At 35.8% G+C, this 26,560-nt stretch overlaps 2 protein-coding genes across 3 annotated transcripts in view; both read right to left on the bottom strand.

Annotated features, from left to right (window-relative positions):
• Positions 1 to 1,272: 1,272 nt before the first annotated feature.
• On the bottom strand, positions 1,273 to 11,076 carry LOC144977984 (uncharacterized). Its single transcript, XM_078923390.1, has 6 exons — positions 10,988 to 11,076; positions 9,339 to 9,496; positions 7,533 to 7,620; positions 5,749 to 5,881; positions 5,283 to 5,413; positions 1,273 to 2,279 (listed from the first exon to the last, which is right to left on the bottom strand). The coding sequence occupies exons 1-6, from the start codon at positions 11,019 to 11,021 to the stop codon at positions 2,191 to 2,193; spliced, it is 633 nt and encodes a 210-aa protein (XP_078779516.1). The 5' UTR covers positions 11,022 to 11,076; the 3' UTR covers positions 1,273 to 2,190.
• A 2,515-nt stretch (positions 11,077 to 13,591) lies between these two features.
• LOC144977985 (uridine 5'-monophosphate synthase-like) overlaps positions 13,592 to 26,560 on the bottom strand; it is a 32,287-nt gene continuing 19,318 nt past the window's right edge. The window contains exons 5-12 of one of the 2 annotated variants that reach the window (XR_013646446.1): positions 25,933 to 26,074; positions 23,025 to 23,156; positions 22,403 to 22,536; positions 21,794 to 21,923; positions 19,174 to 19,258; positions 17,844 to 17,942; positions 15,672 to 16,816; positions 13,592 to 15,550 (exon numbers count right to left, since the gene is read on the bottom strand). Coding sequence is in view for 1 of the 2 variants with exons in the window: in XM_078923391.1 (XP_078779517.1) it covers positions 16,626 to 16,816; positions 17,844 to 17,942; positions 19,174 to 19,258; positions 21,794 to 21,923; positions 22,403 to 22,536; positions 23,025 to 23,156; positions 25,933 to 26,074 (913 nt within the window). In the remaining variant the exon portion in view is untranslated. Of the gene's footprint in view, positions 16,817 to 17,843; positions 17,943 to 19,173; positions 19,259 to 21,793; positions 21,924 to 22,402; positions 22,537 to 23,024; positions 23,157 to 25,932; positions 26,075 to 26,560 lie in introns of both variants that reach the window. The other variant, XM_078923391.1, reaches the window with a different exon arrangement.

Genomic DNA, 26,560 nt, shown 5'->3' on the forward strand with positions numbered 1-26,560 from the left:
CATTCCAGGTCTTACCACTTCTCTGTATATCAGCTTCTTTAATTCTTCTCCATGTTCCTCGTGGCCTTCCCCTTGATCTTCTGCCACTTCTGCCACGACCAAACAAAAGAAAAATCCGAGCACTCACTTTTGCCAACCACATAACCGAAAACCCCATTGACAGATAAGCCACAAACAATTCGAACTGCTTCAAAATCCCACAGACAAGAACACAAAACTACAGAAATTCTTTCTTCATTAGAACTATCTCGGAGTGGAATGGGCTTGGATGAACTGGTCATCATGGCACCACACCTAAACGATTTCAAGGCCCGACTGTCATGGGCCCGCGCCCAATGAGGACGCCGCTGAAATTTAATTCAACCAGACCATTGGTTTCTTCAGCGCCAACCATACAGACAGATACAGATGGTTATCAGCATTCAATAATAGGGTAAGCCACATAGGACAACAGGGGATCCTATCAGTAGCCGCCGTTCCGTTCTCTACTCTTACTAATCCCCCATTTCTACTTTTTTTAAACCCACAACCAGAACATGGATAACAATAAAATACACTCATTTTAGGCTGCAAGGAAAAGGGGGGGGGGGGGGGGGGGGGGGGCAACAGAGAAGGAAGATAGAAATACAAGAGTTGACTTCCCTGAACCATAAGATGGGGACGTCAAGGGCCCACTTCAAGATGCCTTTTTTTTTTTTTTTTTTCTTTTCGATGACTACGATGTTACTAGTGTGCATCTGTGTGAGTGTGTCTATGTCAATATTGTATTGTTATAAATGTGTAACCAAATGACAAATTGCCACTTTTTTGAGCACAATATAAAGATTTATTGTTATCATTTCATAACGCTTATCTATTCATATCATCATGCAATTATAGGTTGGTTAATGGCAGTGTATATCACCCAGGGTTATATAAAATCAGACAGGCACTACAGACAAGACTTATTGTATAATTATGGATGGTTCATCGGAAGAGTTTTTGCCTATAAATAAAGCAAAAGCACTACTTTCGATTCAAAGCAGTCATTGTACTATTGAATCTAAGCCAGTTTCCATCCCCCCATTCAATCCTTGCAGAGGGTAGCTGAGTCTATTAGATGTGGCAGAAAATTCTTTGTGAGCTTCCCACCTGAAGGGAAGCAAGCAATTGCTACCTTCTATTTAACTTTACAGAGATGAGATAAACCCTGACTCAATAAAGGATTTATTTTTTTTGCATGCAAATGAAGGCTTATAAACAAAAGACTCAATAATAAAATCAAAAGCAAAATTTTATTCACAATTACGTTTATTCATAATGGTAGAGTGCTGAAATTTTTAGAGTACAAAGAAAACAAAAAAACAGTTGATGACATTACAGCTACTCATTAGGTATAGTATATGTCAAAAACAAAGAACTGGTATATAATTTTGTTCCTTACTTTAGCCAAAACCTGTGACAAATTTAGATGTTTCTCAACAGCCATGTAGATTCAGAGCACAAGATTATTTACATATCATAAATTTATTGTCCTCTTTACCAAACATTAATTTGCACCGACAATAATTAATAAAACAATTCATTTGAAATGCTCACAATAGAATGCAACTCCCTACTCTCTACATCAAAGTGTAAGACATAACAGTACATGACATCGGTCTTAAAATATATCTTTTTCTCCAGCTTAACGTTGGATACAGAAGATAGCGTTACCATTAAAATAATTTGATAAAATATTCTATTGTCCACAGAGCATTGATTATCCAGTTGGGTATGTTGAGTTGGACAGACAATACTTTGCAAAACACTACTGGTAACACACTATCCAGAGATTAGCAATCGATTTTTACTACAGAGACTGGGATAAACTCAAACTCCCAAATCCTCATTGACCCTCCAAATCATAAGAAAGTTGGACACAAAATGTGACAATTCCAAACCCTTGACTTCTGCAATGCCTCCTCTTGAGGAACCAACTAAGTAAATTCAGTCGATTGCTGCTCAAAGTCTTAATATTTTTACAGTGATGATATTGTGTACATGTTCTTTACATCACACTTGTGTGCTACAAGAAAATGCACTCTTATGGCCTCATGGATAATAGCACTGTTAGAATTAAAGTCAGGATGTCAATGAGTCAATGGGGTTGTTAGTCAATTGACAGAGAACCAGAAAAACTCAAGTTCCTTTTCTCATAAAAATATGTATTTAGATATGTACAGAGATTAAATAATCTGTTCCTGTCACTTCGCGTGTAGCATCTTTTTCTTTTCCATCAGTCCTTTCTCTCTTGTTAGCTGGTTAAAAGGAAAGAAAACATAATCAAGGGTCATTATATATTGGCAAAAAAATTCCCTTTAATCCTTTACATTTTACTCTAGACTTGAAGCACCTCCAAATAAATAAACTCTACTTACTTACTGCACATTATGCCTATTGGTATGTAGGGCAGCTAAATAAATAAAACTGAGGACAAAAAAATACACAGACAACATGTCAATTTGCCCTGACCCCGCCAAATATTTTTAAAAAATATAAATAAACAAAACTCCCATTATTCATCCCATAGGGGAAATTTGTCTCTAGGGTCTATTCCAAGGGAAGACTGGAATAACCCAGGCGTTAGTCGCAGTGCAGCGCTGCAAATTGAGCCAAGGCGAGGTGAGTTGCTCAAGGCCACACAGCGCAGCAGTGGGTGATCGAACTCAATACCTTACGGTAGGAGGCAAAGACCGTACCGCTGAGCTACGCTGCCCCTATGACATTTGACACAAAATAACACTATTATTAAATTATTACGAAAAAATAGTGAAGAACTTCTTATTCATCAGTTTCTCTAAATTCAACAATATCAAATAATAATAATAAAAAAAGACAATGACAATCTAGCACCAACAGAACCAACTTCATCCAAACTTACAAATGTTATTTCTGCTATGCCTTTAGTGCCAGATCCTCAGTCTTTGCGTTATTTTTTCATTATTCATTCCAGAGAAACTTATGAAACATAACTTTTTCAACAGCTCTTCAAAATAACCCAATGATGTTTTTTTTGTGTCAAATGTTACAAAAGCAATCTTTTGGTTCAAGGTCATATATAGTATTCAGGAAAATTGAGGAGCAAATTAGAGATTTCATTGAAGTCGGGATAATGATATCATTGATATTGTGATAAAATCAGAAGAGATGGCAGGTCTTTCTTTCCAAATTTGAATATATGATATAAACCAGGTTTAGAGAAAATAAATATCCTCCGATGCAATTTTGTTTGTTGCTTTAGGTCTCTTCCAACACAATTGAGGTTATATGAGAGACCGCTGAAACAAAAAAACAAGCAATCTAACAAAAATAGTACAAATGTCAATCAAAATCATAACCTAAAGATATCATAAGCTAAATTATAAATAACCAAGAACAAACAGGCAGAGGATTTACAGGAAAAAAAATATCCCCTGTCAAAAATACAATCACAAACCAAAGAAGCAGGATAGGCTAGTAAAGAGAAGAAGAAACGACAACACTATCGGATCGTACACCCATGCGAACATCATAGGTATATGATTCAAGGGTGATGCTCCCATCCAACCACCCGCTATCCTCCGATGCAATTTTATTTATTTTAACAAGAATCACAATTGTAAAATGATAAATAGTAGACCGATAAAACGGGAGTCAATTTGAATCTCCGAGAATTGTAAAAAAAAAAAAAAAAGCTCTGAGTCTGGATGGGAAAATAATCTGTAGACATGAATTTAATTGGCATACAAAAAAATAGCTGCAGTGTAGGACAAAATAAATCTGTGTTGATATTCAAGATCTTTAATTATGTCACATAGTAAAAAAAAAAACCCGAAGGTCTTCGAATGACACTGTCAATATAAGTACAATGGAACCCTAAGATAAAACCAACAGTGCTGGATCAGAAAGATTGGTTGACTTAAAGCAAGGTTGACTTTATCCAGACCTGCCAACCCTTCACATTCCAAAAGTGGAATCAGAACACCTAAAAATAGGAATTTAAGACAAAAAATAGGAATTTCACCTTTTTAAAACCCCCCCCCCCCCCACACACACACACACTCCCCACCCCCCCCCCACACACACACTCCCCACCCCCCCACACACACACTCCCCACCACCCCCCCACACACACTCCCCACCCCCCCACACACACTCCCCACCCCCCACCACCAACACACTCCCCCCCCCACACACACACACTCCACCACACACCAACACACTCCCCCCACACACACACTCCCACCCCCCACACCACCACCTCCACACACCCCCCCCCACACACACTCCCCCCACCACCTCCCACCCCCCACACACCACACTCCCCACCCCACCCCCACACACACTCCCCACCCCCCACACACACTCCCCACCCACCCACACACCCCCCCCCACACACACCACCCCCACCACACCCCCCCCACACACACTCCCCCCACCACACACCCCCACCCCCCCACCACACACACTCCCCACCCCCACACACACACACACCCCCACCCCCCCCCACACACCCACACCCCCACCCCCCCACACACCCCACCAACCACCCCCCCCCCCCCACACACACACCTCTTTGCTCTTTTTTTTTTTTTTCTTCTTACCATTTCATCATTTTATGAAAATCGGAATTTTAGAGACAATGCCGGAACAGTACAAAAAGGAAGAGTGAAAATAGGAATGATTCCGCCCAAAGCGGAAGGGTTGGCAGGCATGCTTTATCTATTATCAATGGAACACATTTAGATAAAGAACAGAACATTGGGGACAAACAAGAGCTGTTGACTTAAATCCGAAGTTGACTTTATGCAGATTGCAAAGTACTGTTGATTGTGTACCCATGCCACACCATCAACAACTAATTTGATGGAAGTCCTGAACAAAGGCTTTTACTTTTGTTGGACTTTTTCACCTACATACAGGAAGACCATTTACCAGAAGGAAATCAATAAATTAAGCTTTTTTATAGCGCAATATCCATTAAACGTGCTCAAGTGCTTTACAAGGGGTCCCTGGCCAACAGCAACACTAAACATGTAGGACAGGACATGACGCCTGTTAGGCGATATTACAATCCTTTTCCGAAAGAGACAACGCTGTTAACGGCCAGATACTCATTATACACCTGAGTACGATGAGAGAATGTGAGTAAAGAGCCTTCTCAAAGAACTCAACTATGCGCCGAGCCAGGCTCGAACACAGGACCTTCCGATCTGAAAGCGAGTGTCATACCACTAGACCACGTAGCCGCATTACAGTTTCACCTCTTGTTTAAAGCTTACCTGAACATCGATGAGGGGCCTCTGACCCTGAGAAGAGCCGCGTATTTCTGAATGCTAATGCCTTTTCAAGACTGGATGTGTTCTTTTTAGATTCTTGAACTGTAACAACATTCAAAGCATTTTCCTTTGCACTAGGGAAAGAAAAAACGTGTCAATGTCAGCGATCTGTCAAACTACACTTTAGAATTCTTTTTTTTTTTATAAAACATAACAAAATAAAAAAGACTTAAAACAAACAAATCTAATAATAATGACAATAATAAACATAATAATAAACATAATAATAATTATAATAATAATAATTTTTCTTTTAAAAAGGAATGAAATAAAAAAGATAGAAATACAGGGAGTAAAAAAATCAACAAAACAGATTCACATTTGATCCTGGATGAAGTTGAAAGAAATCTTTTATACAAAAGGAGGATGATGCAAACAAAAAAAAAATGAATGAAATCAATCAACTTACGATGAATCAAATGCAATAAAGTCATTTTCGTCATCATCGTCGTCTTCATCATCATATTCATCTGAGTCACTTCCTGCCCCTTCATCACTATCCTCACCACTGTCATCTTCATCATTTACATTGCTGAATTCTTCTGCAATAGAATTAAGATAATAGAAAATTAGTTGATGTAAAAGGTAATCCAAAAGAACCACAGGCTGACATTTTATTCAAAGCCACTTTAAGAACATTGATTTTTATGATATTTATTCTTTTACCACTAATCATCAACATAAGGTAACAAATTTTCCATCTCTTGGGTGATTGCAAAAAAAAAATCAACAATGTGAGCTTGTGAGCTTTTATATAGCGCAATATCCACTAAATGTGCTCAAAGCACTTTACAATAACAACACGTAACAAGTAACAAGAATGAGACATGATGCCTGCTAGACAATATATTACAAATTTGTTCCCGACAAAGACAACACTGTTAACAGCCTGGTACTCATTTTACACCTGAGTACGGTGAGAGAATGCGGGTAAAATGCCGTTTCCAAGAACTCAACTATGCGCCGAGCGAGGCTCGAGCCCAGAACCTTCCAATCCGAAAGCAAGTGTCATACCACATGACCACATAGCCGCACATTAAAACCACATTAAAAGAAAAATACCTCTTTCAAGTCCAGATATAAACCAATCTAGTACGATTCTAAAAAAAATACACCAAAATAAAATAATTATGCAGTTGAAAACGTCTATAGCATTGGAGTGGACTGAATTAGTGGTTATTTTATAGAGCAGTTATCTAATTTTGATTTTGTAGTACAACGTTAGTTTAACTTCCGGTGTCGCTGAATTGTGTCATTTTGGGATCAGAGCTTTTTAAAAAATGAAAATGTGCCTCAACAGAGAGGTGCTGAAGACCTTGCTCTCTGTGCTTGGCCTGACTGACCCCTGGACCTTACTGTGTGATTTTTTCTTGTGAGGATTTGTTAAATACCAAGGTTATATTCCACCACGTAAGCATTATTGACTTGAAAGATCGAATAAGAGCTGCAATTAACACGGTGCACTGTGACATGTTGGGTGCGTTTAGGATGAATTCTCATATCAGCTAAATTCTGTCCACGCTGCCGGTGGTGGCCACATTGAGTATTTATAAAACATGAAATAAAAACTTGAAGGTATGTACTCCACATGTGTATAAAATATTGGTAATAGTTTTGCCATATACTTTTTTAATCACCCGTATAATGAAAAAATAGAAGTAGTGGGGGGGTGGGGGTGTCAAATTGCTGTCCCCAACCTTGCAAATGTGACAAAATGTGCCTGATGGATTAAAAGTGGGGCAAATGGCTTGCTATACACTAATTCATCCACCTAACTTAAGCAAATAGCAATTTACTGAAAAATATAAATTTCAACCAACTTTTAATTTAAAATCTTGTTGTTTGCTTTCTTTATAAAAATCTTATTATAATGAGACAAAATGAAAATGCTGTGTACCATTTATTTAATGAATCTTTAAAAAATGGTATGAGAATTGTTTCTTATCATTATTCAATGAATTATTCATCACTTGTAAATAAGGAGGTGAAGGAGAAAAGAAACTAAATTACATTACAAGGGATAAATGGTGAGCAACATAATGTTTAGATTTGGACTTTTCTTACATTCCTGTAATTTTAAGAAAGCGGATGCAACACTTTGCAGGGTTATTTTTTCTAACAGCAAACCAAAACCTCTAAACTTCAGCAAATGATTTTATGGATTATAATTAACAAATCAAAAAGATCACAAACCTTCATCCAATTTGTTCTGTTTTGCTGAAACAGCCTCTAAAATGTCTTCAGGTAGAGCCCTGTCCCCAAATGTCTCAAGCTTTTGTTTCTGAAATAATAAATGTCATTTATCAATAATACAATCAGGAAGAGAACACATAAGACAACCTTCTGTGTGAAATTTTGTAAAACATGAAAAAAAGTCATGAATGAAAATTGGCATGTTTATGAATCATGAACACAAGATAATGTTCCACATATTGTTGTTAAACAAAAATGCATTTAGACAATAAAAAGCAGAACAGAAAATGGGATAAATCATCTCTAAGAGGATAAAATGCAATAGTTTTTAGACATGAGTCAATCGGTCGTCTTTACCTACAGGGTCAAACACTATGAAAGCTCAAGTATTGGGTCATCCTGTAATAAGATATTGATGCAGTCCTTTTTATGAACGTGATTTTTTTTAATGGTCAAAAAACTTAGAGTGCATTATTCTAAACATTGCTGAAACAGCTGAAAGTTCAAATTAATCAGGAGTTCAATTTATCAAGAAAATTGGAAAATGATGAGTGACAGTAACAGACCATTAGTGGCTACATTTAAGTGTTTGTTTGTGATTTAAGCTTTCTTGTTTTCATTTCCTGAAATATGTGTCTGATATTGTCACAGAGATCCAAACACTATCAAGCCATAATTTCAAGGGTGAACTTCTTTTCTTTCCCTCTGTCTTTTACAATAAAATCGGTCTCACAACTGAATTTATATTTCATCTTTTACCTGCATTGTACATATCACTTTAAATTTAAATCTATGGCGTTTTATTTAAAATTCATTTTGGCAATACAATTTCATGCTGGATTCCTTAACTCTCTCCTTACCAGCCATTTTCAGAATTTTCCCCAAAACTTGACACCAAACTAACACAAAAATATATTTTTTATCGCTCAAACATAATAGCAGTAAAGTTCTTGCCATACATAATTTCTGTAGTAAAACATGCTCTACAACACATCATTCATTTTCTTTAAATTTTATGATGTACAAAAGAAATTTGATGAAGAAAAATGTTGGTTGTATCGTAACGAATGTGACGATTTTCCTAAAGTTGGTAAGGAGAGCATTAAATCATCTAAAATTTTGAACTTAGTGAATAACTCAATTTACCAATCTTTTTTATGAATTGCGCACTCATCCTATAAAAAAACTCATACTGACCAATGATTAAAATAAATAAACAATGTTTACAATAAATACTCGTAGAAGTTAAGAAACCTTTGGTCAAGCTGCTGATTAAGTGTGAATCATGACTAGAACATGTTAGACAGCAACATTATTCTTCAGCCATTTAAATTTCCTGCACTAGTGTTGCCTATAATGAATGGACTTATATGGTAGTATACTCATTGGTCCCTTGACTTGATTACAGAACAATTCAGTGGTGTAGACACTGGGACCATCTAATAGTGAAAAATTGTGCTCTAAGTTTTATCATCAAAATTTGAAAAATAGAATTTACTTCCAAAATTTCGGGAAATATTTTTGGAATGAGTAGATAGTTGGATTATCAAGTCAGAATGCATAAAAGAAATTCTTTTTGTTGTTGTTGTTTTGCGTGTGTGTGTTTTGGTTATTTTTGGCAAGGGGGGGGGGGGGGGGGTGTTGTGGTTGTTTTTTTTTTTAATACTCAAAATAACTGGCTCCTTGGGGTATCATTATTTGAATTATCTAGGTTCAATCATGTCACTCAAAAGCTTTGATAACAAAGACAAAAGTAAATTAATTACCAAAAGTTTCAAAAGTGTAAAAACCACCTCTTCAACAAACCTTCTGTGATGTGAACATTTCATTTCTATGCCTCCTCTTATCTCTCTCCTTTTCTTTGGCTTCTTTATCTATTTGTCTGTCACTGCGAACCTGTGACAATTTTGTATTTCTGACTGCTGAAGAACTGATCTCTCCTGGAGCATCATCATCTTCCGAGTCTTGAAAAAAAAGAAAAAAAAAAGATGATAAAGTGTTTTAACGTTTCTCATGGTTACCAGTCATAATAAACAGAGAGGAGAACAGTCTGTTTGTGTCTTATGGGCACTTGTGTTATCTTTTTACAGCACTGTTTGAAAGAAAGGCAGGGAAAAATATAACTTCCATCATAATATATTATATTATGGTGGCGATTTTATGCACCTCTGTTGGAGGTGTACAAAAACGCACCGTTTTTATGCACCTCCGTTGGCTGTGATGGTAAATTAATGAAAATGTTGCTGCATATGTCCATGAGATTCAAATAGTTTTAGATTGTAGTATAGCACGCTGCTTAGTGATTACCAATGTACGTTTATACAATGATAACAAATTAAAGAATAATAACAATAATTTAAAAAATCAAAAGTAAAAAGAAACATGGCACACAAATACTGACCTCAAATAAATAAATAATTTTAGAAAATTAAAATCGAAGTTTTTTAAGAACACGATAAAAAGTTTTTGAAAAAAAAAAAAAAGAAAAGAAAAAAGAAAGAAAAAAAGCAAACAAAAAGAAAGTAAATTTAAAAAAAAAAAAAAAATATCTACCATGGGAATCGAACCGTTACTTTCAAGGTTAGAGTCTGACACCTTGTCCACTGCGCTACGGAGCCACCTGACTGTTCATTACATTTAATAAGGTCTTTCTAAAACATTGTTTTACCTTCAATGCAACTTCTATTTTCTGGTTTCATATTTCGATTTTTTAAATTATTATTATTTTTTGGTAAATTTATTAACAAAAACATCCTACAGATGTCACAATATAACTTTCGCCATGTCCAAATACAGATACACAATATCGCTGATGAAATTGGGTGGGATATGCATGCATGACGGAGATGTATAAAAACAATCCGTTAAGATACACCGCCAACGGAGGTGCATAAAAACACCACGTTATAAATAAGTTATATTATCCGTATCCATTGACTTTCACCAATGCTTTTGGACGAAACTTACATTCCGATTCAAATTTAAGTTGTCCATTAGAGAGTTGGGGTGTTACATCAAAATTGTCAGTTTCATAGCAAACTTTTGTTTTGATAAAGAAGGGATCTTGGATCTTCTTTTTGATTCTGGAGTGTTTGAATTCAATGGGAAGGGGCAGGGGCTGATGCTTGGTGATATCTAGTTGGATTGATACTGCCCAATATCATGAAATGCCCAGACTTCCTGGTTTAACATTGTTGTAATGGACAATATTTTGCGTTGGTTTAAGAGTATTTCCATTACAAAATAGGAAACCATAACTGCCATTCTAAATAACAATTTGGATCGTCAGATTCTGATTATAAATTCTAGACCTGGCAATGGCAAATTAGCGCAGGTCGCCCCCGAGATAAAATAGTGACTTTAGACAGTGGGACATATACTAGATAGAAATGTGTGCCCCTAGTCTAGACCACACATCATGCTCATTCTGATCACAGTAGTTATTTGATTTTTACCTGACGAATAAGAGAATTTATCTGAAGATGACATTTTGAGAAGTCGACCAGCATGTGAACTGAGAAGTGTGAAAGTTTGTTGACACCGGAAGCCCTATGTCGAAAAGTAGTATTGTAGTATGAACAGTTAGAAATCTGATATCAAATGTAAATATCGCATTGATAAAGCACTTTGAAAAAAAAAAAAAAAATCACACATGAAGCATGTAGGCCAGTAGTTGATTTAAGACTCAATCCCCCTCAATTGTCGTCCTTGAAAATTATTTTCGTGTCAAACCTAGTAAACCCCCCCCCCCACACACACACAAACACAAACACCAGTATATATATATCAGTACAAAAAATTCATTTGAATGAATAAAGTATTATTATTATTATTTGCGTGTTTGTGTGACTCCCTCTGTGTTCTGGTATCATTCATTGCCTGTAGCTAATACACTTGAACCGAATGGGTTGATGAGTGTAAAGTGCTTTTCTTTCCCATGGGCACAAAATTGGCACCAGAATTTTCATCCAGCCATGTCACTGATTTCGCTCATTATAGCTTGACTTTTGTGACAAGACAAGACACGCTACCACTGAGCCACACGAGGGGCAAATACTTTGTCCATAAGGATGGAATTTCCACTCTGACGAAAAGTGATCATCTATTTATGCCTCCTTACTTACTTAGGGAGCGTTCACATATTACGTCATAAAAAATTTGCCCTTTTTAGACCCCCCCCCTCCCCCAAGTCATCACTTGTCATCATTGACCTGACCCCCCCCCCCCCCCCCACCCCCAACAGATGATGACGTCATCTAATTTGATAAAAACTAAAAGATAACTTTAATTTCACAATATTTATTATTCGTTTTTCAAACCATAAACATTGATTATCAACGTTTGATAAAACACATTCAGACATTTTATTAATTTCAGAAACTGTTGATAATTTATGTTTTACGATACAATGGGGACATAAAATTTAAATTTGCAAAGATAAAATCTAACAAACATTATTTAAATTAGGCTACTTGGTGCAGGTGCTATTAAAAAAAATTCAGAAAGTGTCATTTAAAATAGTATAGGAGGCAAATTATTTTATAGCATATTAGTCTTTTAGTGGAATGAATTTCTGTTTCAATTTCCAAACATAAAATTAATTGATTCAAAAATGTTTCTGCCTTGGACCTCTGGCAATGTACTATAAATAGTATCATCAATTTCATCTTCATCGTCATCATTTTCTCCCATTTGCTGTTCTTCATGTATGCCGCATTTTCGTGAATGGTCTTTCATTGCTGTGATCGAGGAGTGATACAATGAACATTTAGGGCAAGTTCGCCTTTTGAGAAGTGATACCCCTTTCCCATTTTGTTTCTTGAGAGATGGGCAATACTCATCATAGCAATTTATCTTTAGCTGTTTTGAAAGGAACAAACTTTGAAATAGGCTTAATTTGCCTATGTTTTGATGACATCATCTTGGGTCTGACCCCCCCCCCCCCCCCCCATGTCAACACATGTCAACATTTGGTAGACCCCCCCCCCTCCCCCCTAGCTGATGACGTAATATGTGAACGCTCCCTTACATAATTACTTAATACTTATTTACTTACATACATATTTACTTACATACTTATTTACTTACATACTTATTTACTTACATACTTATTTACTTACATACTTATTTACTTACCTTACATACTTATTTACTTACTTACATACTTATTTACTTACATGTTTACTTACATATGTACTCACTTACTTATCGGAACCAGCGACTAGCTGAGCTCTAGCCCTTCGGTCTTGTGCCATGGCGTAGAAACTTGACGTCTTTTGTCTGTAAGTAACTAAACTTGGCAATATCACAGTTCTAACCGTTTCACAATCGGACTGATTATGTCAGTCACTGTAACACAGTCAGAAGGCAACACAAGAGGACCTAGTCAGCACCTGACAGGAGATGCAATAATTATATGTTTTTTTTTTTTGTTTTTTTTTAAAAGGGTTTTACAGCGATTGCAACACATTAAGGTCATATCAGCGCCAGTAAAAAGGAAGACATTGGGATAGTAAAAAGTTCTAGAATTTCAATTAAAGCACCCCAAAAAATGATAAGACAAAGGGGAATTAGTTCAAACAGGAAACAGATGTAGATTCCAAGAACACACAATCCAAGAGGAATACACTCAAATGTTTCCAAATCATATATAATATTAAACAAAACATAAAACAGTGCATAACAGAGAGATGATTTACAAGACAAAAAATACCACCAAGAAATTATAATATGTCAAAGTAGTCCTCTATAGCCACGCACAAAACCATGAAATCAGATTTCATCCCAGTTTCTGTTGTATGAAACTGACAGAAGCAATTACTTGCTACCCTTTGGATGAGTTGCTAGTCTATCGCTTAGTTCTTTCTACCACATCTTACAGACCCAGCTACCCTATCACTTCTGGGTGGACAGTGACATCAGAAAAAAGAATCCAGACTGCATCTGTCATCCATACCTCTTTCCTTCAGAAGTAAGTGCTCTACCAACTGAGCTACTGGCGTCATTGATTCCGATCAATGTGACAAAATCAGAAGAAAAACAAAAACAAAACACAAACATCTTTGATGTAAGGTTTATTAGTATCGCCAATCATATCTTCTATGGTTTTCAAGGAAGACAAAGATCATAAAATTACAGTAAAAAGAAAAGAAAAAATATATATATTTTAATTGAAATAAGTCTTAAAGGGAATGGCACAATAAAAAATGGAGATTTTCCAAAGTTATCTAATGTTTATAACCAAAGCATGAAATTATATTTTTAAAATAACAAAAATAAACATAATAATTGTAATATCTTTCACATTGTAAATCTCATAAGGTCTTTCATTCAAAAGTCAGGTAACAATGAAATTAAAGAATTCAGTTGTTTGAGCTTGCCACAATAACATTAAAATGCTACGATAGATAGTGCAACAAAACAAAAAGGCAGATTTTCACTCTGAAAAGTTTGGATTTCAATTAAATATTTCCCCTTTTTAAAAAAAATTATGTTAAAATGCTTCAATACAGATGAAGTGAAAGGAACAGAAAATGTTGATATGTAATTTATTTTAATTCAAGAGGTGTTTGTTAAGGGGCTTTAAGGCACTAGTGACGCAATGACGGCATTTCAGTGCCAGAAAAAAGGAAAGTGATACTGAGGAAAAGTTGTAGATCTGAAGTGAAAGCACCAAGAAAAAGCAAGACAAAGAGGAAGGACTGGTTCAAATCGGGAACAGAAGATTCTATTGGCAATACACCTATGCACCTGTTTTGACATTACCTAAAAGTCCAATGAATTCCGCTATGAAGGATACACTCAAATGTTTACAAAGTGCAATGAGTTTAAAACTAGGACTTATAACAATAACAATAACGGCACATAACAAAGAGATGATTTACAAGGAAAAAAATATCATCTTTCAAAAAAAGATACTTGAAGTTACATTTGACTCCCTCCCAGCTAAGGACCCTTGCTAGGGCCAGGAAAAAACAAGCGATCACAATTTAGAACAAAGACAGAGAGCAACATGGAAAGGAAAAACATATGGGGGATAGAGGCACAGTAAATGACATCTCTGTCCACCATGAGAGATCAAGAAGATCCCACCCAGTCTTTGAAGTTTCATCTGATTATGAAAATGAGAACAAAATTATTTATAAAACTGCAAAATTATATAGATACCCATATAAATATTTGAAATGTACTAAAGCACCACTTCTGCAAATTGCACTGCTGAAGGAAAATGGTAATCTCGATGTTAAAACATACACGATTGTGTAAAACAATAACTTTATAACTCCACACAACAAGCATTTTCATGCCCATTGGGTAATTGTCTAGGGCAAGTATCTTGGATGCTCAGGCTCACCACCTACATCATTAAGTCAAGTCAAAGGTATCTAAGTCAAAGCAGGAGTGAACTGATTATAAAATGAGAATCCGACTTCATGTATTTTATCACAAGTTAAATAGTAATATAGGTACATGGATGTGGCTGTTGAGCAATCCCTACATATTTTTTATTGTTTATTATGTGACATAATGTTTGAAAAATTATTTTTAAAAATTCGGCACTTCCAAATGACATTGTAGGATGCCATTGTTAAGTATTCATAGAAGAAGAAAAATGTCTTCTAATAATTATCTATTTATAGACTCAATATAGATTGTCTATCAAAGAAAGCCATCAGAAATCATCAATATTTTCCAAGGGAATAAAATGGGTCTGATAATCTTGCCAAAGTAGAACAAAAACAATTCAAGTGTGAAACATGGCAAAGTTCTATCATGTGCGCGCATGGGTGAGAGAATGAGAGGGAGAGAGATAGAGAGAAATAATAGGAAGAAGTGAAATATCAGTAAATATTAAAGTTATCATATAATGTTATAACAAGTGTAACTAAATGACAAATTGCCATATTTATGGACAATAAAGATATATTGAAATAATGATCATTTGGATTAAACGGCAATTCCTTTTCCACAAAGACCATTAATCCCTGGAAAGCTAATTCAATTTCCTCAATTGGATTCTAACAATAATCTCACCATCAATAATCTCACCATCAATAATCTCACCATCAATAATCTCACCATCACTAATCTCACCATCACTAATCTCACCATCAATAATCTCACCATCAATAATCTCACCATCAATAATCTCACCATATCCTCAAATATTACCAATTTTGAACTTTGAAAAATACCAAAGCAAAAATTATAATTGTGCGTCTATCTTGGACTACAATTTACCTCAAATAATAGCAACCCTGTTTGCCGTGATTATCTGAAGTTTCACCAAGTTTGAGATTTACGTCACAAAACAATAAATGAACAAACAAAAGATTAACTTTTGATAAAAGAGATATTCTGTTCGTGAGAGATTTTATAAAAAAAAGTTAAATTCTGTTTGTGGGTACTCTTTAAATTTTAAGCAGCGCAAAGGTAAGATGATAGGATATTAGATACGTAATGTGAATGAAAAAAAATAAATGATTGCAAAACATACCTCTGCACTTCTGTCTAATACAAAACATCTACTTCAGGAGGTCATTAAAAAAATTTCAAAATGAAAAAGCTGGGAATCATAGAACGAAAACCAAAAGTACATAACTATGACCACCTTACTATCCAACATGACTGCCATTTTCAAAGTGAACTGCAGAAAATGATAAAATTAGCTAAAACAAGCTAATTTTTAAAGAACAAATCTTTTCAGAAACACAAATTTTTTAATAAAGCAGCGCGTTATTCTCCTGGCACATCACATCACTGAAGAACATGGTAATGATCATGAATACATCAATTCCATTTTTCCTTTCAACATCTGTACACCCTTTCCCAATCCTTTCATGGCTTGCCCGGATGTAGTTGGATATGTTATAAAAATCCAGATAAAGCTTACACGGAAGCAATACAAATCACACATTTCAAATCTCGCAATCTGGACTTGAACCCTTTAAATAAAAGAACCCAAAAGGATATTTTAGATAATTCTATTAAACACTGGTGAAAAAAAAATCATCACTCAACCCCCCCCCCCCCAACCCCCAACAAATGGACCCCCCAAAAAAGAGGTCAAAAATAAAATATTTTATCCAATCATCAATTCCCAAGCCTGGCCAAATACGCATTATAGGCTGCTTTCTGAAATTCTTGGGCTGCCCGAGCCGGGTTGGCATCTTGGTAAATCCCTCTGCCTACAATGATGACGTCAGTACCCCTGTTGGTGACAACCTCCTCAGGGGTTAAGTACTGCTGACCAAGACCATCTGTACCTGCTTGGAGCTGAACTCCTGATGAAATGAAATTCAAATATACATTTTATAATAATAATAATAAATGACATTTATATAGCCCTTTACCCCGTTGTCACAGGCTCTAAGCGCTTTACAGTGATATAAAACAAAACATATTACAGTAAGACAAGTTTGATGGAAAAGTGATAAAATCCAATTTAACAACAACAAAATATGATTGCAACATTATGACGCAAAAATATAAAACTTTAAGCGAGATTTGAACGTTGTCAACGAATCCGAGCATCTCACGTGTGATGGGAGAGAGTTCCAAAAATGGGGGGCCGAAAATTGAAAAGATTGTTCACCTATTTTACGCAATGGCTTAGGTTTGACTAGGATTGATTGGTCATTGCTTGACCTCAAGTTTCTATTGGGGACATATATGTTTAGAAGGTCTTTAATATAGGAGGGACTGTTGGTGCTCAGGGATTTGTAGACATACAAATCTTATAGGCAACTCTTTTTTTAATGTAGATATCAGATATGGATTCTCAATTCATCATAGTACAATTTGATATAATCCCTTTTCCGCAACGATTGAACAGCATATATATATATATATAGTCAAGCTTGCTCTCCTCATTTGACATTAGAGAACACTTATTTGAACATGCAACACAGCATCAGTTCAATAGAAATATGAGGGATTAATTTTTAAAAAATAAAATCTGCATTTACAAGCACGCAAGAATTAAGTCATAGTAGACTTATTCAAACAGGGAAAAGAGGTAGATTGCATAAGCAAGGAGGAGGAGGAGTAGGAGGAGGAGAAGATGATGAAGAAGAAGAGGAAAAAAGAAGAAGAAGAAGAAGAAGAAGAAGAAGAAGAAGAAGAAGAAGAAGAAGAAGAAGAAGAAGAAGGATGAGGAGGAGGCGGAGGAGGAAGAACAAAAAGAATGACTGCAACAATAACAGCAACAAAAATAATAAAAATTAATCTATATGTTCTATTCTTGTGACAGAGCCAAGACTATCTTGGCAAAGCTCCACATGGTACAAAGAAAATAAACTTCATACACACCGGGTGTCATGTGAATCATGGATGGATTGGAAGACACTTTCCCCAGACAGATAAAACCAACAACAAAATCAGAATTGTCCTCGGCCATTTGAACAGTCGCTGTTGGGAGAGCCAAATAAATTGAAATTAATTTTGTTTCATGTTTTTAAGGGATGGAGGCTGTTTGGCTCAGGAGTATGATCTTTACTTCATACTTCATTCACAGTTCAATTCTCCCACCACACTTGAGTAAGTCATCTAGCCCCTTGGAGGGGGGGGGGGGGGGGGGGGGGGGGGGGGTCCCAATAGCTCGGTTGGTAGAAAACTCGCTTCACAAGCAAAGGGACCGAGATCGATCCCAGGTGCAGTCAAGATATTTTCTGTCCACCCAGCAGTGATTAGGTAGCTGGGTCTGTTAAATCTGGTGGGAAGTACTTTGCAATAGACTAGCGTTCTAACCAAAGGATAACAAACAATTTCAATTGTCCATTTCAAGCTATAGAAACCGGGATAAACTCTGGCTTTACAGGCCTCGTGGTTCTGATAAACTACTCTATCTGGCTATTCCAAGTCTTCCCTTAGACTAGACACTTGGGTAAATATTCCCCTTGGGGATGAATAAAGTAACTTTTTTAAAATTATATATTTAGAAAATGTGATACAGTTTTACAAGACTTTCACTCATCAAGAAAATGGGTAATGAAACTTTCCCAATCTATACAGCATATCAATAATTTTTTTTAATGCATTATGTTTATAAAAGTTATGTAAGATGCCATTTTTCCAGAAAACAAAAAGAAAAGTGTAAAACATTCTTCTAAGCTTGAATTATTTTTTAAAATTCCAAGTTTCATCATCAAAATTCATAATAATCAATTTTACAAAAGAGTAGTCTGAAATAAAGTTTTCAATTCTATTCATTCATAATTAAAAAAAGTAGTCCTTCAGAGTCATGAGGCCCATGAAGCCGGAGTTCATCCTGGTTTCCATAGCGTGAAACGGACAATAGCAATTGCTTGCTATCCTTTGGATAAGACGCTAATCTATAGCAAAGTACTTTCTGCCAGATCTATCAGACCTAGCTACCCAATCATTGTTGGGTGGACAGGGGGTGTCAGAAAAAATCTCGACAGCACCCGTGATCAATCTTGGTACCTTTGCTTGTGAAGAGAGTGCTCTACCAACTGAGCTATCGGGACCCCCTCATTCATAATAAAGCTTTTTAAATTACTATTTTTTTTTAATTTTAAGTTTTCCTTGGTTTATAGTTTCAGCCCTAAATAATGATTTGTAATCATTGCTTTAATTTATTTTTAAAAACGACTCACAAATATATACTATTTGAAATTACCTTTTGTGTAGTCCCCTGTGGCTAAAGTTCCTGCAGAGCTCATCTCAGCAATAAGTAAACAACCACAACCCTTTGGCATGCCAACCTAGAAAAAAATGAATGAAATAGATAATGGATATGAAAACCCCCCCCCCCCCCCCAAAGGCATTCATAAATACTTTCTCCTCCTCCTTCTTTATAAATAAATACTTACCTTCACTCAAAGGATAATTCAGGCATTTTGAAAATTGATTTAAACCATTGACAGTTTTTTCATCCTAAATCCTTCCAAGGTAAAGGGTATTCAGAAATCTATTTCAATCTATCATCCAAGTTTTTTTTTAAAAATCTAAATATTTTTGTTTATTGGCGGTCACACTACAACATAATCATGCTGTATTCAATGTGTCAAAACTTCTAAATACTCCCAAACCATCTTTAACCTACGAGGCACTCGCATAATGATGCAATGTTTATTGGCAAATCTCAAACCATAACCATGACACTAGTGATGCATGTGACAACGGGTGCATTTATCTTTAGGAGTTCAACAGCACTCAATATGCAATTCATGTTTAACCCTCTCCTTACTAGCTATTTTCGGAAATTTGCCCAAAACTTCACACTCACCCCACACAAAATTAGATTTTTCAAACAGAATAGTAACGAGTTTATGCTATATTAGGTTCAATAAAAATGAGCTCTGCAAAAAAAGTGTTGAGTTTTTATAGCTATAACTATTACAAAATTAAATCAGAGTAAGAAAATGAATTGTTGGCTGCATCGTAACAAATGTGAGGATTTTCCTATGGGTGGTAAGGACAGGGTTAACCAGCAATAATTTAACTTGAGCTTGAGATTTTATACAGCACAATATCCACAGAACGTGCTCAAAGCACTTAACAAGCGGTCCCTGGCCAACAGCAACGCTTAATATGTAGGATGTGACATGACGCTTGTTAGGCGATATTACAATTTTTTCAGACAGGGACAACACTGTTGACGGCCAGGTACACATTTTACACCTGAGTACAGTGGGAGAATGTGACTAACAAGCCTTTTCCAAAGACTCAACTATGTGCAGAGCGAGGCTCAAACCCAGGACCTTCCGATCCGAAAACGAGTGTCATACCACAAGACCACACAAAAGCAGCATTAATTATATTTTCCAACTTGACAAGAATGGATAATGACATCACAAATGTGGGATCCCTTAACCTAATTGGAACACGACTCGATTCAAATGTATAAGGGCTTGGTCTAAATCAACAGTCCTCCATATTTGCGGCTATGTATGACACTCACTTTCGGACAGGAAGGTCCTGGGTTCCAGCCTCGCTCTGTGCATAGTTGAGTCCTTGGAAAAGACTCTTTACTCACATTCTGTCACAGTACTCAGGTGTAAAATGAGTACCTGTCAGAAAAATTGTAATATCGCCTAACAGGCTTCATGTTGCGTTCTACATGTTAAGTGTTGCTGTTGGTCAGGGACCCTTTGTAAAACGCTTTGAGCACATTTAGTGGATATTACTCTATATAACAGCTCTGGTTTAATTGTTTTTGTTCTTTAATCATTTTTTGGACTCCTGAGTAACACAAGTTACAACTGGAAGACAGGTGTGAGCTTGGACCTAAGTTTGATCAGCAGAAAGTACTTATGACACACCAAGAGCCTGTACAAAGGATAACAAGAAAAATGTTACTGTTTGTTTAATGCAACAAAAACTCAGTAAACTGAGATAGACCCCAGCTACATAAGCCTTATTTTGCAGGGGGCAGTGTGGCTCAGCGATATGGTTTTTGCCTCATATCCGATAAGTACCGAGTTCGAATACCTGCTGCGCTTTGTGACCCTGAGCAAGTCGCCTCGACCTAGCTCATTTTGCAGCGCTGCACTGCGGATGATATCTGGGTTATTCCAGTCTTCCCTTGAAATAAAGCCTTAACCCTCTCCTTACCACCCATAGGAAAATCGTCACATTTGTTACGATGAAACCGTCACTTTTCTCATCCAGATTTCATTTCTTTCTGCTTTCGCTAAAAAACTCGACATTTTGAAAATAAGTTTCATACTGTGGAACAATATTATGTATAGAATGTGCTTGTTGCTTTTCTGTTTGAGTAAGAAAAGTCTATTTTAGTGTTGGGTGGGTGTGAATTTTCGGGGGAAATTCTAAAAATGGCTGGTAAGGAGAGAGTTAAAGACAAAATTACCCATATGGGACGAATAAAGGGTGGTGAGTAGTCCTTCAGAGCCATTGGGCCCATGGAGCTAGAGTTTATCCCGGTTTATATAGCATGAAAGGGACAATAGCAATTGCTTGCCACCCTTTGGATAGTCTATCGCATGGGACGAATAAATGGAATTTATCATTATATTTATTAATTCTTAAGGGAGACCCTTTTTAAAAATGCTTACAAAAAAGTCATTGTCCTATGAGAATAAAAATGTAAGTAATTATAATCACCAGAATAAAATTATTAAAAAACAAAAACAAAAAACAAAACAATAAAATAAAACACCATATATGTTAACACATGAGACTTTTATAAAATGAGAAACGCAACTACTCAAGTATTTATATCCATGAATTAGATAATATTTAAAGTATTCCACTCTCATTAAAACGTCTAGCTTCACCTTTTTGAGGCCCTGGATCACCCCAGAGCCAGGCACTATATGGGCATTGACGATGTGAGCCCAGTCACTGATATGGTACATTCCTCCACTGAATTGGTGGACCACTGTATTGCCAATGTCTGCAAATTTCCTGAATGAATAGAAAAGATAAGTATATAAAATTTTCTTCCTTTCTTGTTAATCTTTAATCACTCCTTTTGAACATAATATGACTGCATTTATTGAGCTCAAGAACAACATGTTTGAACATTTTTTTAAAAAAGAATAAATCAAAAATAACATTATGAAAAAAGTCATTCTATTGAAAAAAAAAAAAAACAAGTCATAAAAATATATGAAAAAAAAGAAGACAAAAGCACCCCATAAAATCAGCAGCTCTTAACAATGACTTCAGGGATAAGTGAAGAAAATGTTAGTTTTGATAGATAATTTTTTTAACATTTTATTAAATTCATACACTCACTCAACCTGCAGATTTTGCAATTCCACATTGCTTGATATGGAATATGGAAATTAAGGCTAAACACAAACCACATTATAGATATTTTATTGAATGAAATACTCTAATTATCCAATGAGAAAGACTTGAAATTCAATGAAGAAACAAACCTGTCTTCAAACAACATAAAATTGTGCTTGACAGCCAAGTTCTTCAGCTTGTCGACGACATCTTGACTGAAATCCTCCAGTATGTCCACGTGTGTTTTAACCATGCAGACATACGGTCCAGTCTTCTCTACAAGCTGTCAGAAAATAATAAAATTTAACCAAATAAAAAATAATGAAGTGAAATTGTAACATCATCTGTGGTAATAATAATTTTGGAACTTTTGTTGACTAAAACTACACCCCCCCCCCCCCCCCCCTCTCCAACTCCTCTTCATACCCTTAACACATAACATACAAATCAAATTCCAAAGTTACACAGCTTGTAAAAATAAATAAATCAAGACATTTATTATCTCATTCCAAAACTGCTCACAATACACTTAAAGTCTATATTATAAATGATCACAGTTATCTAAATGATTTGGAGAACCATTTAACTTTATTGCTCAAGTCAAAGTTTACATTCAATTTCATCATTCATTCCTTGCACTGCATGTTAATTCCTCCTTTGTTATTTTCAATTTTGTTTAATCCCAGTTTTCAGTGAAATACTTTGTCCACCCAACAATTTCACAATCCATGGACTCAGACCAAACAGTAAGTAAAATATTAATTTCCTTACATCAAGAAGCTCTTTAGAGTTTGTGACATCAGCAGATACAGCCAGGTTGCTCTTCTTTTCCTCCATGATATTAAGAAGCCGTTGGCTAACCATGTTTGAGCACAGCTTGGCTCTTTCTAGAAAACTTGGTTCCTAAAATTAAAATTAAAATTCTAAATGCCTGAAGCAGTATAGAGAGGTAAAAAGTCCGTTGATTGTTCATAAAATTACGTATTAAATGTTTTCTCTCATGCCCGGGTCAACAAGTGATAACAAGACTAACACCTTCCTGATGAATTGATAACTCTTGACGACAAACATAAGAAAAGAATAATTAAAAAAGAAATTAACATAATATAAAATTGTATGATGTTGACATGCAGGCACTATGTTTTCATGAATCTATGCAGGAAATAACACTGGATAATAATTTAGTAGAGACTTTAAAAGTCGCAAAGCCCTTAAAAAAAAACACAATTTATCAAAGTTCCTGCTGCGTGAAATATTGAAAATTGGTCTAGCTCATAGTGATTCCTCTAAAAATCATCAAATTGTTGTGAAAGTACTGTTGTTACTATAGTGGCATAGTGGTAGTGATTATGGTTTGATATTGGTGGTGGTAGAGATGATTCTGGGGTGGTATGTTGATGTTAGTGGCAGTAGAGGAGGTAGTGAAGTCAACCTATTGGCTAACACAGTAACAATGACATCATCCATAGAAATAGATGCTAGCTAATTCTGCCATTCCCTTCAAAACTTTTTCTATTTTTTTATTATGCATAAACATAGTTGACCAAAATACAGTTTAATTTTTCAGCCATACCCTCCCCTCTTCAGTTTGCTTTTATTTCCCTTCAATTGCTCTTTTACAAAGGGCAATATATTATCATGGTTGTATATTGTTCACTCCCATATTTTATCCCCTTCACAAGGTGGGAAAAAAACAGGTCCAAAACTATATAAAAATAAAAAGAGATACTTTTGTCATACTCATTAATGCCTTAATTTTTCAAAATTGTGTCCCTCCTTATAAATAAATATTGTTGAAGTTGATGTAAAGATATAAGCAGACTGCACTGTTTGCATATTTATCTCACTCTTCAATGTTGTTTCAAAAATTTAGATACTTTTTCCATCAACTCAAAATCCTTTTGAGTTACAATTAATATCACACATCGACGACTGTCTCGTGGTATCTGATACCAATGTTAGTCAACAGTCCTTCCTTACCTTTGGTTTTACAGCAGACGGTACAGGCTCATTTGGCTTAAACTTGTTTTCAGCAATGTACTTAGATACCAATGTTAGTTAACAGTTCTTCCTTACCTTTGGTTTTACAGAAGACGGTACAGGCTCATTAGGCTTAAACTTGTTTTCAGCAATGTACTTAGATACCAATGTTAGTTAACAGTCCTTCCTTACCTTTGGTTTTACAGAAGACGGTACAGGCTCATTAGGCTTAAACTTGTTTTCAGCAATGTACTTAGATACCAATGTTAGTTAACAGTCCTTCCTTACCTTTGGTTTTACAGAAGACGGTACAGGCTCATTAGGCTTAAACTTGTTTTCAGCAATGTACTTAGATACCAATGTTAGTTAACAGTCCTTCCTTACCTTTGGTTTTACAGAAGACGGTACAGGCTCATTAGGCTTAAACTTGTTTTCAGCAATGTACTTAGATACCAATGTTAGTTAACTCACTGACTGCCACAGGTTTCGAAAATGGAATTCCCTTGACTGCCAGAGGTTCCCGCATGTTACTCCAAAAATCATAATGACCACACTTTTTAAGATAATAAAACACTTTAAAAAGCAAACAAACCTGTTTTAGTTGTTCTTTCAAATGATGCCATTGAATTTCATGTAGCTTTATTCTGGATTTTACAATGTTTTTTGAAAATAGGGTGTTTATTGCCAAAAACAAGAATTTTGTTAAAGGGTATAACTATAACTCTTCCTCGGACTGTCTTACTGTCTAAATATCTATAACATAATTGTTTTCTTTACAGAAACCAAGTAACAACATAACAATAATATAAGAAACAAAAAAAAATATGATTTGGTGAATGTTTCCCTAAAAAATTACAAATAATTTTGCTTGGTGTGAAAATCCTTGAAACACGAATTGTCAACGCACAACGGGACCTTACAATCAGGGCACCAATACTTTGTTTCTTGTCGTTTTCTCGATGTACGATCTCTGTTCTGATCTGCCTTAGCCCTGTCTGTACATACTTTGCATGACCTTCTAGGTATCTTTTTGCTGGTTGCTGGCAGTGGTTCAGGGAAATGTCGTTCGACAAGATGATTCATGGAGCTTACGAATGTCCAAGTCTGAATCAGAATCGCTTGTACTACTAGTACTAGAACTGCTACTTACGACCCTTCGTTGTCTCTTTTTACCACTACTAGAATGCTCAGGAACAAAGTCACTGTCATTATCATTACTTAAACACATGTCTGGCTCATCAAAATCATCTTCGCTAAGTAGAAATATAAGGATTTGGGGCTTGAAAATCATCAAATACGTTTCTTCTTGTTCTTTCTGCCATGGTTGAAAATCACGGAAAAGAAGTCAGTTTATCGAGTACTATTCGTGCTAGTAAAAAATGTCAACAGTACAAAGTACCCGATCATGTTTGGTATGAAAACAAAGCGAAAGTCGCGAACTACGACGTCGGCAAACTGCCACGGCCGATACTGTTCGGTGAATACAGATAATAAATAGCAAAGTATGAAACCGAGGGGGTTCGGTCTTGGCAGTCAGGCTTAGAATGAAAAAAAACGAGACGTGTCGGTCATGGCAGTCAGTGAGTTAACAGTCCTTCCTTACCTTTGGTTTTACAGAAGATGGTACAGGCTCATTCGGCTTAAACTTGTTTTCAGCAATGTACTTAGATACCAATGTTAGTTAACAGTCCTTCCTTACCTTTGGTTTTACAGAAGACGGTACAGGCTCATTAGGCTTAAACTTGTTTTCAGCAATGTACTTAGATACACGATCTACCATCTCTGGCTCCAAATTGCGAGAACTGCGAAGAACCGTCAAAACATCCGTCATGGTGAAAACACTGAAATCACAAGGATATGAAAGTATTTTTCATCAAAATCATATGGAATTTGGTACTTGAGATGAAACAATGATTTTCATATATATATATATATATATATATATATATATATATATATATATATATATATATATATATATATATATATATATATATATATATATATATATATATATATATATTAATTGAAATAGTGAGACAAATAAAAATAAGGAAAACCTACCTTGAGAGAAGAGAGAGAGAGAGAGAGAGAGAGAGAGAGAGAGAGAGAGAGAGAGAGAGAGAGAGAGAGAGAGAGAGAGAGAGAGAGAGAGAGGAGAGAGAGAGAGAAGAAAAAAAAAAAAAGAGAGAGAGAGAATGTGTGTGTGTGTGTGTGTGTGTGTGTGTGTGTGTGTGTGTGTGTGTGTGTGTGCTCTTGTAAAGGCGTCAAAATGAGGACATCCATAGGTTACACAAGCCACACAATGAGGACATTTTCAAATAGAG

Source organism: Berghia stephanieae, chromosome 8, assembly GCF_034508935.2.
Source record: "Berghia stephanieae isolate SIO BIC M18660-M18661 chromosome 8, UCSD_Bste_1.3, whole genome shotgun sequence".
NCBI classification, from domain to species: Eukaryota; Metazoa; Mollusca; class Gastropoda; order Nudibranchia; family Aeolidiidae; genus Berghia; species Berghia stephanieae.